Source organism: Neodiprion virginianus, chromosome 6, assembly GCF_021901495.1.
Source record: "Neodiprion virginianus isolate iyNeoVirg1 chromosome 6, iyNeoVirg1.1, whole genome shotgun sequence".
Taxonomy (NCBI): domain Eukaryota; kingdom Metazoa; phylum Arthropoda; class Insecta; order Hymenoptera; family Diprionidae; genus Neodiprion; species Neodiprion virginianus.
In genome coordinates, this window is record NC_060882.1 from 22,480,921 (window position 1) to 22,494,624 (window position 13,704).

Here is a 13,704-nt window from a genome sequence, read left to right on the forward strand (position 1 = left end):
GCTTGCCAGTTGACCCGGCGTACAGCTCGCTGAATCCGCGTTCACCACGGTTCACGTAATATTTCACCACGTTGAAGAGAATCTTCCAGCCGTGGGCGGTTAGAGTGTAGGTATATTAGTCGACAGGCTAACCTCTTGTAGCTACGCCAATTTTTATTCCCCGCTTCTTTCCCTCCGCAACTCGTTGATACAACGATTCAAGCGAAATTTCCCACCACCGTCACAGGCTAGTCTGATTTTCGCCGAAAGGGGAAAACGGGGATAAGGACTGAGCTAGGATTGACTAGCCAGAAGATGGTCCGATTCGTGGAAGCCACTCGGGTCACCAAGGAAGCAATTATCCATCACCAGGAGCTTGGAGCAGGTCGACAGTTAAGGCTCTGCACATTGCCCAATCTCCGAGAGGATCTTTGTCCCGCTAGGACGATGTGTTGTTCGTTTTCGTCCCGAGAGAACCAGTGATCGTTCCTTTTTCGCCGTTTCGTTTTCATTTCTGTTTTGTTATTTTTATTTGATTTTTGAATTCATGTTTTTCTTGTAATCCCGTAACCTGCAACTAAACTTCAAAATCGAGTGGTGAGGAGCAGGTGTCGGGGAAAATGTTGCCGGAAGGAATCTTAGAGCTCTGTATACCTACGTGGTGAGGTTGAAATTTTAGGAGAGGTTAATGATTCCGGATAATAAATATCTGGTAATCATTCACTTATTATCTCCTTCCTCCCTCCACAACGGTGCGGCACAAATTTTCGTTTTTATCACGCTGCAGGATCTTTTTGCGTAACTGTAAAGGATCCTAAACCCGGAGTCTCTACCTATCCTGAATCTTGGATGACCCAGGATGGACTCAGGTAGAAAAATCGAAATTCATAAAAAAAAACAACTAAGCGCATCTTAGCGCAGACCAGCTGACCAACCGTGGGAAGAGGTGATTGTGAGTTTTTTTTTTTTTTTTTTACTATTCATCCCACTTTCACCTCCTCCGCTTTTTCGTCTTCTTTCTTGTCTTCGTCTTATTCAAGGGATTCGAGAAAATTGCTTTTAAATTGGCGAACCCCTATACTGGATATACTCTACAGTGGACAGGTATTAATCTGCCGGCCATTTCCGGGGAACCTCGAAATTAGAACACACCGTATATTCCTCCTAGTTTACAATGCCGGCTGCCAATTCAATTTGAAAAAAAAGTCTCATTCAAAGCTCGCACATCGACACAACGTGTTAAATTAAATAAATACAACGCCTTGATAAATATAATTAGGTATACAGCCTGCGGTAATTATCACCGAGTATTATACATTAGTAATTAACGCACCTGTTTGGAAAAAGCAGAGTCCGTTTTTTTTCATTCGCTACATTTTGGTTTTTATCAGTTTTACTTTTCATTTCTTTTTTTTTTTTTGCAAAATTTCTCTGTGACTCCCTTTGCTGTCGGGCAGGTTTACCTGTTTCGACGAAAGACGCGCAGCAACGATAATATACAGAAATTAAAGGTGGGGTACAATGGGAAGTATTTTTTGTTCTCGAATAAATAGCAGGAAAAAAAAAGAAGACAAAGTCTTGAAGCCGATCCGAATGAACGAGACCCGCAACTGGAGTCGAGTGTTTTTAAATTATACCTACAGCGTCTTGTCAACGAACGGTCCACTCAAAAAAGTTTGGAGTAAGCCGGCGTGCTGTTGGATCTTCTTGGTTTCGTGAGCTCGTGGACAGATTAAGAGAGTCTCGCTGTGGTACATAAGAAGCTGAGGAGAGAGAACAGCAGAGTAAAATAAGGAGGAAACAAAAGTAGAAAGAAGAAGAAGAAGAAGAAGAAGAGAAGGAGGAAGAAAAAAACAAAAAACATCCGTACGTGAATGGTCGAAATTTGATCAAAGGACGAAAAATCTGGTGCCTCCTTCGGCGTCCATCGGAAGACGAAATGGTCTCACGAATTTAAGAGAACACACGTGGTTCCTGGGCATCATCCCCTGCCCAGCCCGTGCTTTTTCATTCCCTTTTTATAAACCTTTTTTTCTTTCACATTTTTTTCTTACCCCTTGGCTGGCCATCTGCCACTGCGGAAGGGGCGGCGAGGTGGGGACTTGAGGGCCCGAAGGCCTCCGATTTAGGGGTAACGGCTTGAGCCTTCGCGTTTAAGATCTCGGCCGAACAACTATAGAGTTGAAGGTCCCTAAGAAAGACTGAATGAAACGTGAAAGGGGAGACCGGCCTTTTTTCGAGATAGAATTTGATAAGACTTCGATTGTCGTGAATTTAACGAACCGACCGCCAAAACTATTTTTACGCCCTTCTCACATTCCGCGCTCCCTGCAATTTCCTTCTTCATTTATTCCTCTGTTATTCGTCGTCTTTTTTATTCTCGACGTGCGCCGCAATTCGTAGTATAGCGATTCCGAAAATGTTCAAAATTCATTACTCTTATTCGAATCTCCTCCTAAGACCGCCGAATATCACCTACTCGAAAGTTTTCGATCCGTTTTCGCGATCGTCGAAGCACGCAGCTTGCGCTTTCTCCCCTGCGCCACTTGCGACACTGCGTAAAAATTTTCACACGGAAATTGTTGGATTTTTTGAAAAAATTTCGAAAACAGGGAATGGAGGGGCAGCCGCGCACCCGTCTTTGGCAAAGTTTTGTCTGGGGGGGCGGGAGGGGGGCAGAGGGGGCAGCGCGCGCACACCCCTCATCTCGGCTAACAACCTAGCAGTATTTCAATTTTTTCTAATACATTTTTTTCACCTTCCGCTGCACTGGGAGGAGAATCTGTGCCACTTGGGGTACCGTAAGCTTTTTTATACGCTACTTCCGTCTTCGTTTAGGAGTTCCTGGGCTGGCCTTCCCTACGCTCTTTAAGCCCGCTCGATATCCTTCCCATAAAAAACCAAGGGGTCCGTTCGAGGCTCGCGTACCATATCCCATCGCGGGGCCCCATAGACTTACACCTAGCACCTAGCGGAAGGTTACCCCCCGGAATAAATTTTTTCACTTCTCATTTCCCTCTTTCTTTCTCTCTCTCCCTCCCTCTCTCTCTCCCTCTCTCTCTCCCTCTCGCTCATTGAGTTTTTTACTTCCTCACCTTCACCGCGGCTTCAAGGGGTCGTGCGAAACTTCGACGGTGAGAATTTTTTTATGCAAAAATGGACATGGGAAAAAACATCTTCGCGGTCTTGCCGCAGAGTGGCTGACACAGCCACACTGCACTGCAGAAGCTGATGGGGGATTTAGAGGAGTCTAGGATCGAACGGACCTCGGCTTCGTCCTTATTTCAGCCTCTAATTTACCGGGCGTCCATTAAATCAACGGCAAATTGGAAACGCGGTCAAAGGATACGCGAGGAAACGAATATACGCAACGCTTCTCTTGTCGTCCAATCGCGAATCGCTCTTTTACCGCGAAACGCGGACAGAGTGAACCGATCGTTATAATGCGGCGTGCACGCGCGCAACCGTGTGAAGTTGATCTATTAAAATTGCGAAAGATCGTTAGACGGAGATCGTTTCGAGGGCGTGTTTCACTCGGTGAGGAAATGCCCTGAAACGGTACCTTCCGCCACCTTCCCAACGCAACCCATCCCGCAACCTCCTCCCCTAATCTTCGGAAAGCCCGAGCGAAGAAGAAGAAGACGAAGAAATCGTGCAGGGCATTAGCGAACCAAGTATAAATCTCCGTGACACGCGAGCTACTACCCGTCATCCTCTACCGATATATATTATATCCAACGGCTACCGATTCCAGATCGAATTACTTTCTCCGTAACTGCTCGCGTGGATATATATAGCTACGTCTCTGATCTCAAGTCGAGATATATCCTCACCCGCAACGAGCTCTTCCATACACCCACGATCGCATGATACAAAAATGAGCAAATCAGGTGGAAAATCTGCTCGGGGGAAAAAAAGTCTCATTCGATTTGCGAATTTTTTCAGGCTAATGGGAATATTTTCTTAAAGATTTTAAAACGTGTTTTTTGGGGTTTTTTTTCTAATCCCGTGACTTTTTCTCAAGCGGATGAAAATTTCAACACATCAGGATGATTCATTCGATACAAATATTCGACCAAAAAATTTTTGAAGATGACGATTTGCAAACTATGTACATCGATTAGGAACCATATCTTCGTTGGCGTATTGAATCGAAAGGACACAAGCCTTCAGAATCGGCCTAGCAAATACAAAGAGTACAAAGCCGAATGGATTAGATAGAATTTCTGTAAATCGTGGGGCATTCATGACTGCAGTACGTAGACACACACGTATGGGAAGCTTGCAGGTTCCCGCAACCCTTGCGTCGTTGAGCCAACTTCCAAACACCCTTGGCAAGGGGTCCGTCTCTGGTTATATTTGGTGTCTGTCACTTCACAAGCACACATGCTCGCAGTGGCGTAGTCTCGCTCTCCTCGGACGCGATGTTTTTTCTTAACTCCTCGTAGCGAGCGGCGTGCAGTCTGCAGCCAACGGTTATCGGTTGTCACATGCGGACGATCTAAGAAGCTAGCCCACCGCGCGGTTTCACCGAATGCGAGAAGAGAGCCAGCGGAACGATTTGTCCGAGACCGAAGGCGCTCGGTATTTTTTTTTTTTTTTTGTTTTTCACGCGAAACGAGACCAGCCCGCGTCAAAATTCGACTTCCAAACGCGGCCAGCGCAGATCCGGGGGATATCGGGGCTCCCACGACGCTGACGACGTCGGTCCACGACTCTGGCACTGGACGCTGGAGAGAATCTGCCTCTAGCAGTGATGTACAGCGGCACGAAACGCACATGTGCGTCTCGGAGTCGCCAGACAGAATTTTTTTGCCTCCAAGTAAAAATAATCTTAAAGCCCCGAACAGGATGCGTTGTTGGGGTATGGAGGAGCCCTGGGGTGAGGAGGGGGGCCATCGTCACCACGATGGTCCAAGATGGTCCGCGCGCACCAGTACGTTTTTTCACCCTTTGGACGACCGCGTCTTTGCCATCAAGCTAACTCCTCATCCACTACCGGGTGACTCAAATTATCAAACGAATTATACGCGGCCTGAAACTCTCGGCTTCGTTTTTTCACTTGCCCGCGTGACGCGCAAGCTGAAAGCTCGCGTCAACCTCGATTCTCGGACTCGTACGAATTTCTGGCTAAAGGAGGTGTGTGCGGCTCGAAAACAGAAACAAAATTAGTCCCTGTGTTTTCGAACGAATTCACACTACAAGTATTCACGTTTCTTTAAGATTACACGTGTCTGCGACGAAATCGTCATTACAGAAGAAATTATTACAGCATGAAGGGTATTACACGATATGATTTTTTTTATTTCTTGTTCGAGCATCAGAATATGTTGTATTTTGTTTTTGCATTTACACTACTTAAGTCTATTCAAATAGTATCTGTATATACAAAACCAGTTCGAACTGATATGAAGAGAATTTGAAGGAGAAATTAGAAAGAGAAGAGATTCGTCGTGAAACTTCAATCGATGATACGAATAGAAAGAAAACTACTAAATAACTAGAATTATACTAGTAGACAAATTTTCTGATGATTTTAATGTCTAAACTTCTTAAGTTTATAACTTTTTTTTTATAAAGATTGCTGCGATCATCAGTGTTTGGTTATGATTTGTAAGGAAAAATAGCGTTTTATTAAAAAAAAAAAACATTACATTAAAAAAATATACGTGGTACATAATTTTTATTACTATATTTCGATTCAAGAGCATCAAATCTATTATAATTACACATAATAATAAGAAGCATAAAAAAAAATTAGTGTTTTTTTTTTTTATTTGCCCACCAGTGATTATCTGCACTGTGAGCTGTAAAGCGGTTTTCTACGAATGATCTAGGTATTCTACAGTTTTAACTTTAACCAATTTCTCGCTAGTGGGTTCTTCCTATTGGGAATCCCGGGTTAATTACATGTTATCAATTATTTACTTGAACTGTCTTACGAGCCGTCAGAAATAAAACGTAGATACGCCCGTCGACCGTGATGAATTATTCTTAAGGGTTGAAAAGTTGGTGACCATGCTTTCCCTTCAATTAATTATTTCTCAAGGCAACAAGCCCGAGTGCGTCGTCGCTTCGTGTCCGAGCGGACTGACACACACATATATATATATATATACACATATGCAATGCATACAAATGCTACACAACGTCGGTACGAAACACTGTAAACGCAAAACGCATGTAATTGAACAACTTAAATTTATTTATAACCATTATTTGGTCGGTGATGCCAAGTATTTCTTGATCTGGTATTTCAATCTAAACTGCCGTAAAATGTTCTCGTCATTTTCGCATACTGCTAGTCTATTCCTTAAAAATTTCTCGGTGCTTATATTCTGCGCTGGCTTGTATAACATGATCGTGATGGCTATTTTCTGGCTAACACTTAAGGTAGCTCTTCAAACCAGGTACGGATTTTTTGGGTGCCTCGTCAGAACGTAACATTGGTTTTTTAATTTTGAATCTTTCAAATATTCGTCACTGATTATTGTAAAATCTAAATATGGTGAAGAATTTGGAGAGAAATAATAAAAGTAAAACGTGAAACGTGAAACACCGTTTTACCGATAAAAAATCATTATTTGTTACATTAAAAAGCAAAACTTTTGAAACCGGAATGAATATGCCTGGGCTTTCAGTTTTGGAGTTATAAATTTTTTAACCAATCAATTGGTTGAATATTGAATTTTTTATTTTTTTATTTTGTTGCTTCTTAACCAGCATTTTAGGAATTATCAAGAATTCTGTAAGTTGAGGGTTCCGATAATTTGAGATAATTCACCACAAGGTTAATTAAAGTTTATTCTTGATTACTAATTTTTCTCGCGGATGCGATATTTTCCGTTCATCTCTACGGCCGGATACTTTTAGCGAGCGATGTACCTTCAGTAGTCGAAAAAACACAATGCTATTGCTATGTCTGCAAAATTGTTTTCCCAATTCCGAAACAAGCGGCTGAAAACTTGAAAGTCTTAAGTGTAAATATTTTCATCCGTACATTTCACAGTAGCCAATCGTACATTTGTTGGCTGAGAAGTCCACAGATATATAATATAAGCTCGATCGCTGCATCGTCGGGTTAAAAACAAAAGCGCGAAAGTTCACTATTTACGTATTCACAGCGAATTTGTCACATTTAAAATAAAGTTAAAGTTTGAAATTGTATTAGCGACGAATATCTGAAACATTGAAAATGAAGAAATGTTTCCATTTGTAAAATCACATGTTTTTACACTTTTCCAAAATCTGTTCGATCACACGTCGACATACCTGTTTCTGGACCAAAAATCGAGAGTATAAAATATTACGTCGGAATGAATTGAAAGGAGCTACAATGCTCCTTTCACGCGTTTGCAATGTAGGAGATATAAATAATGGGCATGCATTTCACAACATAGACTCTGAATAAATACCTTGGCCACATGTCGCAAATGTATGAATCAATATACCGATGTCCAAGCATATGTATAATAACATTGACGTATCAAGTGGTCGGTAAATAGCGGTCGCTGACATCCAGGCTTGTATTTTTCAATATATCGTACGTATACGTGTGTTGGTAATTATTTATATTTTCCACCTGTCCATAGATAACGTGTACGTGGTTATTTAAAAATGATCGATTTCGTAAAATCGTAGAAAAACTCGATGATAACAATTGTATTGAAAATGATTGTGGAAGTGACAGAGATTCCGAACGCAAGTTGAGCAGGGCAATTAGGTGGGGGAGCAGGCGCGCTGACGCGGTACAAGAGAGGCTAGCGATGAGGACCGATGAAGACAGCCGTCGAGCACCGAAGCGTGGAGCCGCCGCCGGCGGAAGAGAAGAATCGAGGGGCTTGAAATTTTTATTCATGCAATTTTTCTCACAATCAAATCGTTGTGATCCTACCCGTTGTATACTCGGAGTATAATAAATTTTCTCAACTAAAATATATCTGGAGGACTGTAAGAGAAAAAAAATCGTAAATTTTTCACAATCGTCAAAGTCACTCGTCAAGGTCAGATTCGGTTCTCAAGTCACATCGAGTGAAATCGATCAATTAACTTCGCACCTTCCTCAAAAAGGTTTCGGGTGATTTCGAGTCAAGATTAGCCAGGACACAGATCCGACCGACTCTATAAGTGCTCTTACCGAGTGTGTATGGGATTTGTTAAACAGGGCAGGCCTGGCGGCCTCGAACCCTATATATGCCTTTACAGTTCCGATAGCGAAGTGTCTCTGGTCTGGCTTGTCCAGCGTGAGTCCAGCAAGAGGGTTTAAGAGCAGGGTGAGATTTTGGGCCCCGTCGTCTGGGCCTGGTGCTTATATTTAGTCGAGACCTAGACAAAGAGGTTTTTCGAGGAAAAATATTGGATTTTTCCACCAAGCAGGCTCGGCAGATTGTGTAAACGGTATGCATTTCGAAGCAGCGTGTTAATGAAAATGCGATTGAAATTTTTCCGATAAAATCTGTCCCTTATTCAAATCTTTTGCCGCAATCTCGAGCCCTGCCGCAGGTTGAAAGCTCCCCAAAGTCCCGGAATCCGTGAAACTAAAGTTTTCGGTCCTCCCGCTGGTTCGCTGAAAGAATACGAATTACCTCTGACCACAGATAAGTTTCGGGCGCTAAATAAATTTCCCACCTTCTTTCGGACAACCTCATTCAACTTGACTTCTATAAATGCATAAAATTTCACAGCGACGAGGGACAGGAATTGAAAACGCTTGGCATTATTTTGTCGCAGTCGATGATTTTATTTATTTACGTATCTACACATTTTTTTTTTTTTTTCTTTCATACGGAAAGCATGAAATGAGAAATTGAAAAATGCGAACGGGATTGAAATTGAGATTTGGTTCGGCTGGCTCGCAGATCTGGTCAGGCAACGACGCCCGCGATTTTGAGCACCCTATAATTTTGAAGAGGGTGGTTTTGACTGCAGTGCGACACTTGATTGGAGGGAAGGGGGCCGACAGAATTTCCCAGGCCTGGTGCAGCAGGAGCGAAATTCTTCGAGTCTGAAGTGAGTTTTAACAATCCGGAAAAATTATCTGCTGTTGCGGTCTGCTTCGAGGCCTGGACAGTCTCTCCTGGACCTGCCCAATATCTTAAGCACCCAATCTTGGGCGCAGCGTTATTTAGAACCCAGAGGATCGAAAACATTGTCTCTCGGAAAAACAGAGGCGGATGGATGGCCGGCTCTTGCTTCTTTCCAAGACACCTGCATTCTCAAATCGATCGAATTTCTACACAGCGAAAGAAGAGGACGAACAAAAAGTCAGACATACACAATACCGGAATTTATTTACAATTCTTGGCATTGTTGAAACGATGATTTCACCGCACGTCTTCTTTCAATCCTCGGTATTAGAATTCGTACTAGGAACGTTGAACCGAAAACAGTGTTTTACATGCCGGATGTGTCGAGAAGTTTGATTCACTACTATTCCAATAAATTGAGGTGACGCAGACGCTTATCATTCATTTTTTCAATGTAAAAAATTTCCGTTTTTTCCCTGCCTTTGAAGTAGTCAAAATTTGTATCGATTTCTTGGTTTCTTTCGCACCCGTTTACCCATTGTCTGTTTAACAAATGGCAAAACAAAAGGGAAACAAACCAAGTAATAAAAATATTCTACGGCCTCCGAACGCTTTGCTCGAGCAATATTGTAATCTGGAAATCGGTCCGATACCTGAGCAACCGAAATTCGTTTAATTATCCAACAACGCGACGATGGATGTCATCATCTCTACTTTAGGACAGTATATTTGTACTTATATCCTCGGTACGATTGTGTCTATATAAACTTAAAAACCACACGTGTTCACCAATCTGCAATGTGTATTGATACGTGTAGGTACATAGTAAAGCATGGCCTTAAATACAACTACACGTCTCGTTACTTGCGTCAGTTTACCGAAGTTAATTTAAAACGTTTATGCCTGTATCAACGCTACCGCGGACACATTCACGCGTGTCTGTTACACGCGTGCACGCAGGTATGTCGGAAGGGTGGGAGGAGGGGCAACTCACCGACGCCTCCACCCATCCATATCAAACCACGAGGTATTTATCCTCGATTTCTTATAATTTCCCACCGTAAGGAACGCGGGGTGAACCTTACTTACGATTGTAACAAGTGCAGGAAGAGCGTCGTGATCGGTAACTCGAAAGCGATGTGCGCGCTGCTCCGAACTCGTCAAAAGTACGAAGGAGAATTTTTCCGCCGCGGTGGAAAAATATCCCCGACAACGACAACGGGTCCAATTAGCACAGTGTGCGTTTACACATCCGCCTCGACTTTCCATTCCCCGGGTAAAATCCCGAGCGATTTCATCGCACGGTTACCCAGTGTGCTCCATACATCGATGTACAGGTATATCATTTACCTACAGTGGCACGAAAAACGCGAGTACACACACGCAAACACACGCACACACATACGCACGTATCGAAGGTACTTGAAAAAAGTATAATAAGTATCGCGCAAACCGGTGTGTCTGTGTTCGTCTTCGCGTGGGCGCACACGGTGTGTTTCATACCTCCAAAGCACCTTCTCACGTATCCGCACCGCACGAAGATTACGTTCAACACCGATGATATTCAACTTGGGAAGTAATCGCGGTGTGCCTGTAACCCGCGTTACGTATCGGATACAACGTACCCTGGAACGGCGGGTGCGGCAACGGGGGAAAAAAGTAAAAAGAAAAAAACGTCAACGGGATCAAGGATCGACCTGTTAAAATCGTGACCATGCACCCAGCGCTGCATCGATCTTTCACCGTTCTCCAGATCTTCGGATTATTATATGTTACATGTATATAATATAGGTATATAACACAATACATGTATGTGTGTATGCAATGCGCTATTCCTAGGTATGGAAAAGCCAACGTTACACAAGACAGAGAAACGGAGACGCGCGAATGTGCCAAAGAAAAGCAAGGAAAGAGGGTGAAAAAATCCTCCACCCGGCAAGGTTACACCCCGCGACTCGGTGTGTCGCGTGTGTTATATATGCGCGCGAGCAGAGGAGATAGAGGCACGGGAAAGCGTACCCCGAAATTTCTGCCCCACGTAGAGGCTACCCCCACCCCGAGGACGCGTTCGCGCGAGGGCTGAGGGAGAGGGGTGGGGGGGGTTGGGGGGGGCAGGGGGGGTGCAAAGCCACCCCACGACGCGTGGGGTGTCCGGTCGAGCCGAAGGTTGCCGAACGCGTCCGAAGTGCGCCAAGTGCCCCACACAGCAGACCCCACCGCCCCGCCATGGCGCAGCTATCCACAGTCCACTCAGAGATACGGCCGTCGCTGGACCATCGCTCCAGGTCCACGCCGAACTCTTGCACGAGCTCTCCGACCAGTGACAGCTACTTACTCGAGGGCCTCCGCATCGCTCCGCTCGAACACCGTACCTCCGGAGATATTTAAATACGCACGAATACCGGCAGTGTGACTTCTGCGGGCACATGGACCAACGCCGAGGAGATTGACGCGGCTGTGGTACGACGGGGATATCGCATAACGAGATTGATAAATAAATAAATAAGTAAATAAAGAAAGAAGTAAACACACGCCGCACGAGGAGTCGACGTGATATCTCTAATTACCGTATCCATCGACACCCTCGACCACCCCCCGTCTCACCCCAGCCCCGCACCGCCCCTCCGGCTGAATGTAAATAATATATCCGATGATATAATTGTCGAACAACGAACGAGCGAGAGGAGCAGAGCAGTTTGTGAATGGTGATCGATTGTTTTTAGTTATTTTTTTGTTTACGCCTCTATCGTTTTCCTTCGCCTCGATCCTTGTATGTACGTACGCGCTCGTTTAATACGGTATTTTAATAATTATTCGGCGACGGAGGGGTTGTGTAATAATAAGAAAATATTTATTAAAACAAGGATAAAATATAAAAATTTCTTATCGTATTCTATTTGCTGGTTTTGATAAAACGTTCAGTTCTGTGCCACATCGTCATGACGCTTCGCTGACGGTAAATCAACGATAATCTGTCAGTTCTTCGCCAACCACGAGGGAATCGACAAATTTTTAATTCAACGCTGTTTTGTGAAATGACAGTTTAACCGCTAGAGGATCGCGGGGGATTCTCGAAATCTCGTCAAAGATCGCCAGTGACAAATTAAATCAAAAATTAAATTATATCGGTTGAACAGTTGTGAGCGTAACGTATGCGAAATTCGAATCTGTTGTAACAACGCAAGTCTGCTACGAGCAGTTTAAAAAACAAGGAAAGAGGGTCAGTGACAGTTTTTACAGACATGAGGAACATTTGACAGAAGTTTTATTTATTTATCAATCGACGCGGATATAACATTCGGTTTTGTTTTATTACGATTTAACGTTCTTTTAATTCAAATTTTCATCACGTTTTTTTGTGAATGGTGACAAAGTTTCGCAGAAATGCGGTGAAACCGCGCAATGCGATGCGATGCGATGCTGCAATTGCTTCGTGTTACCGACTATAAGTGACAATCTGAAGCTGGACCTTGTTTCTAGTTTTTGTCCGGGAAAACAAATCATTTTGTTGTTTTAATTTTCTTTTTCCCCATTTCCCGCGGAAAGAAGATCAGAACTATCAAAATGAGGATCAAGATGCCAGCTGTCAGAATTGCCCAAGGTAAGTCGCCAAGAATTACTCGTAATTTCGAATTAAATATATCCTGATCTCGTCTCATTTTTTTCGTTCTCCAAAGTTCCTCTATTTCACCGTTTCCTCGCTAAGGTATTTTGTCCCTGTTAAACGCGGGGATGCGAGAAACGGCCGTAAGAAGAGAACCAGTGTACTCTAAAAGTTGCGCGACGTGTTCTCCGGTAGTCCGAGTACGATTGTCACCTATCGTTCTTTTCTCCAATACGATCGCGACGTGTGCATTCCGAGTTACCGACTTATCACGCTCTAAAAATACCGTACTACATTGTAACATTCTCCGTTTCTGCGAGAAGAAGTAGAAGAAAAAAACTTCCGTCCAAGTACCAGCGGCTGTTTTTTCCTAACATGTTTCCTTTTCTCTGTATCTCGTATCTTCTCCCACGTAGACGTTGCGAGGCGAAGAAATGAAAAAGAAAGAAGAAAAAAAAAAGTGAAACGCTAACGGTCTACATTCTTTTCGCAACTTGCGAATCGAGCCTCTTCCGTTGGACACATGCACTTCTCCTCAATTACAAATAGTAGGGGGTTAATTATGTGTGAAAGGACGTTGCTCGAAGCTCGATTATATTACAGTTCCCGTTTAGTCCGCGATACCGTAATTTCACGCGTTTTTTTCCGAACTTGATCGTTCGGAAATCAGTTGAAAATGAATGAACAATAAAAAAAAAAAGAGAGAAAACCTGCAACTCGTTTCGTCACTTGTTACCGCGAAAAAATAGCCGCGACCCTCGTCGCGCGATACCGAATCCTCGACTCTCGCGATTCCTTACTCCGCGCGTTAAAACTCGTCTGCCGCCTTATTTTCGCGAGGTTAACGACTCGCGGATCGTCGAGGGGTAGTTGGAGAATTTTTAATTAGTTGGTAACCCCCCCGTCGGTTTCCCCTGACCCCCCTTCTTCATCTTCGGACGAGATCGCAAAGAGCGAAGCTCTCCTGAATTCTGCTCGAGGATGACGAGGGGGGGAATCGCGGCAGGGGTTACGGGGGTAGGGGACGGCGGGTGGGGGGCGCATTGTCATGCGCGAGTTTTTCACAGACTTTTCCACCCCCTCATCCCCCTTTCG

The 13,704-nt window shown here is 43.9% G+C and overlaps 1 protein-coding gene across 3 annotated transcripts in view; it reads left to right on the plus strand.

Moving 5' to 3' along the window:
* Positions 1-13,704, plus strand: part of LOC124307033 (B-cell lymphoma/leukemia 11A) — a 33,715-nt gene that overhangs the window by 596 nt on the left and 19,415 nt on the right. For 2 of the 3 annotated variants that reach the window (XM_046768324.1, XM_046768326.1), the window contains exon 1: positions 11,268-12,606. The exons of the other annotated variant lie outside the window; for it this stretch is intronic. In XM_046768324.1, the coding sequence (XP_046624280.1) occupies positions 12,570-12,606 (37 nt within the window). In that variant the 5' untranslated portion in view covers positions 11,268-12,569. Of the gene's footprint in view, positions 1-11,267; positions 12,607-13,704 lie in introns of those variants that run through there. 3 annotated transcript variants of the gene reach the window in all.